The sequence below is a fragment of the Drosophila grimshawi genome, unplaced genomic scaffold, assembly GCF_018153295.1.
Source record: "Drosophila grimshawi isolate 15287-2541.00 unplaced genomic scaffold, ASM1815329v1 contig_848, whole genome shotgun sequence".
Taxonomy (NCBI): domain Eukaryota; kingdom Metazoa; phylum Arthropoda; class Insecta; order Diptera; family Drosophilidae; genus Drosophila; species Drosophila grimshawi.
The window spans coordinates 63,878-68,606 of NW_025063692.1; the positions used below are offsets into that span (position 1 = coordinate 63,878).

General features: G+C 45.9%; 1 protein-coding gene across 1 annotated transcript; it reads right to left on the reverse strand.

Annotated features, from left to right (window-relative positions):
- Window positions 1–269: 269 nt before the first annotated feature.
- Window positions 270–1,537, reverse strand: LOC122322821. Its single transcript, XM_043215958.1, has one exon. The coding sequence runs from the start codon at window positions 1,425–1,427 to the stop codon at window positions 270–272; it is 1,158 nt and encodes a 385-aa protein (XP_043071893.1). The 5' UTR covers window positions 1,428–1,537.
- Between the last annotated feature and the right edge of the window lie 3,192 nt (window positions 1,538–4,729).

The following is a 4,729-nucleotide window of genomic DNA, read 5'->3' on the forward strand; positions in this document are numbered from 1 at the left end:
TAGAGACCACAGAGTGGAGGGCAGTATCTGTGGATCTGCCCTTCCTGTAGGCATGTTGAGACTCCGACATAAGCCTGGGGTCAATGAATGCTGTGAGATGGAGTCTTATAAGTCGTTCCAAGGTCTTTAGCAAGAAAGATGACAGACTGATGGGTCTGAAATCTTTGGCGCTGGTGTGCGATGGCTTCCCAGCTTTGGGTATGAAGGCTATTTTTGACTGGAGCCATGTCGGTGGGATGCGACCAGTCTTCAGAATCTTCCCGAAGATTTCATGTAGCCAGTTTCCTTCTGTCATCCTTCTTCAGATAACCAAGTGCAGGTGTGGTTTTTGATAAAACTTTCCTAAGCCTTGCAGCTTCTGTAGTTGAATCGATCTCCGTACAGAAATCTCTCCAAGATTTCCTTTTTTCTCGTCTGGTGGCTATTTTATATTCAGCCAGACTTAATTTGTATTTTGACCATTGCTGGTCGTTATTTTCCGCTTTCGCTGCATTAAAGAGAGACCTGCAACTTTGTCTAAGGACATTTAGTTGAGGTGTCCACCATGGTGGTTTCTTCTTGTGCACAGGCTTACTGATAGGACAAGCTGCCTTAAAAGCCTTATTGCATGCAGAAGTAAAAGTCTCTGTCAGATTGCAGAGATGAGCTAAGTTGTCCGGGCCTTTCGGTGGGTGTTCCGAAAGGGTTCGGTCAAGTTTGGCTTTGAAAATTTTCCAGTTCGCCTTCTTTTGATTTATGAAGTGAACTGGTTCTGGATGGCTCGCGAGGAGCTCAAATTCAATGTATCTGTGATCAGAGAAGGAGTGATCGTCAGACACTCTCCAACCTATTAGCTGATCGCTCATAGATTGTGAGATAAGGGTCAGATCAATGACCTCTCTTCTATTTTTAATAATAAAAGTGGGATCATTTCCCGTATTACATACTAAGAGGTTAGTACTAAGAATGTAGGATAAGAGTGACTCACCCCTCGGATTTGTGCCCGTACTCCCCCACTGGGTGTGGTGAGCATTGGCGTCACAGCCTATGATTAGGCCAATGCTGTGCTTCTCGCACTCCTGGACGAGGGATCTTGTAGTCTCGTCTGGTGGTGGGCCGGCGCTGTCGTAGGCCATGTAGACAGACAGTAGCCTTACCGAAGCTGACTGGAGCTCCAGGCTTACCGCTGTGTTGTCATCATTACTAAAATTATGGAGCAGAAAAATATTTAGATGTTTTTTCGCGAGGATGCAGGTACGTTTTTTACCTTCGTTTCCAGCTACTAATAGCTTATAATTTTTATTTCCTAGTCCGCAAACCTTGCCTCCAATCACCCAAGGTTCTTGGACTAGTACTATATCGTCTCCGCCTCCAGCCAGGCGGAGCATCAGAGCAGCGGATGCTGCTTTACTGTGGTGAAGGTTTATCTGCCGTAGTCTCAAGGACATCCGGAGATTTCCCCCTCACCACCGTGTTGTTGCTGTCGTCCTCGTCCGACAGCGTAAAATCGTCCTCGTCTAACTCGTGACACATGGCCTCAAGGCCCCGAGTCAGAGTCGACGTGTCCGACGTGTAGCCAGGCTCCAGCTCCTCATCGGTTGCTCCGATCTCCGCAGGAGGAGCCTGTTCGGCTGTGTTTTTGCAGACAGCAGGGTCTCCTCCGGCCGGCGCATCCGATTTGTATACCTTTACGGTAATGGAGCCGAAGCCGAAGTTTAGCTCGCCCTTGGCGGCTTCAATTGGGGCCAGCGATTCCTTGTTAAGAATCAGCACTGCCTGATTTGTTGGCCCCTCGGTGGCCTCAATCTTCACCACCCTCCAGTCTTGGGTGGGGAGAGAGGGGTTGCAGAGTTGCAGAAGGTTAAGCACTTGGTCCGGCTCCTTTAGGGAAGCCGGGATCCAGATGCGTGCACGAGGTCTGCTCGGGACTTCGCTCCAGTCGACAGCGACCAGCTTCGCCCCGGGGTAGACCTCACCAAGTTCTGCTACAGCAGCTTTGTAAAGCTCTACTGAGCGAGCGTCTTGGCAGGCGATAACCTTTGTGTTACCCTGGTACCACCCAGCATCCCTGCATACAGGTGGTGGCCCAGGTGCCTTGCTTAACAGCTTCAGGCATTGGACAGCGAGGGCTCCTTCCACCCATTTCCACTGATTTCTAGGGATTCTGCCGTCCTTGCTTCCCTTGTCAAGGATCCCTATAAGGATTCTTTCCTTGGCAATGTCAGCAAAGGACCTTCCCTGTTGTACCTTGGCCCGTTTTGCGACGGGACCGTGTGCTTCCTGTGAGCGCTGCCTTTTAGCCTGGCTCTGCTCTTTTTGGGGTGGAGCCTCACAGAAGTTTGGCAGCACCTTCTTAGCCCAAATCACTTTATTTTGCCATTCGGCTGGTGGATTTGGCTGAGTGTTCGCACTTTGCCGCTTCAGAATGCTTGCAGCATTTCTGCGGTCGGCATAGCTGAACCTTTTAGCCGCCGCGCTGGAAGTTGGCAAATCGCCCTTCGCACCCGCTCCGGCTGGCAGGTTGGGTGCACTAGTGCTTTCCTTCCCTGCCACGGAGTCGGACGGGTCGGGGTTTTTACCAGCTGCACCCTCGCCGCTGGCTTGACAAACAGGCTTTTCCGCCACTTTTGTCATGGTGCCGCTTTGGCCAGGCTTACGAGCCACTGCCTCCGCTACATGTTTGGGATTGCTCCCTACCGGTTTTGGGAGAGTACCGGACTCCTTTTGTGGTTTTTTGGAATACATTTGGATTCCCACGAGCTGCGGAGAAAAGATGTCCACCTGTACAGAGATCCGCGATGTGCAGGTAAGGCTGATTAATATCGGAGGTCGCCAGGTATCCGATATGCTCCGTGTAAGACTGGGTTATTTTAGGGCCCCCAGCCTGGCTGACTATCGGCACGGGTCGCATGACACCTTAGTCCGGCCCTTTACCTCGAACCATGACTCGGTCCTTTCCCAGCGACAAGACTATGGATGCAGTTTATGTCGGAGGTTCAGGGCACGAGTCTTAGCTAGCATCGGTACCTAGCAGGACCACTGTGATGCTATTTCCAGTCGGCACCCTCGTGGAGGGTTCAGTTGAGGAATTTTTGCCGACCAATTAAATGCGACAATTAAATGCAGCTGCCGTCAGGCGCGAAGACATCAAGTTAGTGTCAAATATGTTTTAACCTAGATTTTTGTGCTCATATATGACTTATAATTTTTTTTTTTCTTTAAGTGGGATTTCATCGCTTTGCTTTACTAATAGTGGAGAGGCATTATATATGATGTCGTCTTCAGAATTGCAACAAATAGCTTTGGCCACCTCGACAGTTGTACAATGCCCATTGCATTGTTAAGGTCGAACCTCTCGGGAATGAAGACAATGAGTGTACCATACCAGCCAATGATGACGATATTAGCCATAAGGAAGTCGATGCAATTCATGATAGTGTCGAAAATAATACTAGTTCAAGCATACTTGAGCAGTCAATTGCTAAGCAGCGCGCAATGCCGACAGAACATACCCTCCCGCTTACAAATGGCATAAATATCGGAAGTTCACCTAATCGCGCCAACGAGACCATCACAAGTTCTATAGGCGACATCACTGTCGACTCTGTGCGCGATCACTTAAACACGACTCGGTCGTCGTCAAATCGGTAATAACGAGCATTTCACACGAAAACGTCAACGGTGAAAACGAAACTAGGAAGACTAAAACAACAACCCATGAAGAAAGTCAATTTTATGCACTTACATTTGAATGAATGCTATAAAATCGCCCCTAACTAACTTTAAAGGAACGTTCAATTCAATATTAACACATTATATACAAAAGAATATTTAATTATACTACTTACATTTTATACTAAACTTTTGTTATAAATAAGACATTTCGAGACACGCTGAAGAATTCAGAGATTTTAGAAAGTTTTGGCAAAGGTTACAAGAATTTCCATATCACTTTTCTATTAAATTTTGTAATTAAACTATAACTTTAAGCCAGACGCTAGCAAGCATACAAGAATTACAAGAATTACACATATCGACAAAAAGTTACAATACAAAATAACTTTGCTTTGTGTTATAAAACATTTTGTTACGCATTTTATAAGAGTATTAAAGAATTAAAAGTATAACTAATATACGGAAGCTTTCGAACACTATATGAATAATTTGCCGGTTCTCATATCAACATTTATTTTCCACGCTTCCGAATTGGTTTTGTACTGTTCAAGCAATAAGTGTTGAATAAAAATCAGCAATTCACATTCTACAAGTAAACTTTAATATCATGCTCTTAAAACAGGGTGTCACCCCGGAGTTGAATTGAGATTGAGATGAGCATTGAGACTGATGACAACGTAAAATAGTCGCCTATTATCCTACTTTATTTATCCATTACTTTAATCACAGCAAATTTTGAATATGGCTGAACGTTCCACCTCTGCAATTTCCGATATGGTATGTGCCACACGAAACTCTCTGTCAGTTGCGTTCATTGTTGTATTTGGGTACATATCGATAGTAAAATGAAAGGGCCACATTGCCATACAAAAGAAACAGGTTGGCAGGGTTAGCGAGACCACAATTTGATGTGACCTCATTTTCCACAAGGTGGCGTTTTGTGGGCTAGGGAGAAGTTGCCACATGATAAAGAACTAAAAGTGAGGTAGATCAGTTCTTGGCGGTTAATTTTTCATTTGGTGCGATCGAGGTTTTAAATTTCTATGGAAGTGCATAAACCCTCCATCATATTTTG

Bases quoted from the DNA above. Each gene is read 5' to 3' on its own strand.
- LOC122322821 (XM_043215958.1), bottom strand. From the start codon at position 1,427: ATGTCCTTGAGACTACGGCAGATAAACCTTCACCACAGTAAAGCAGCA.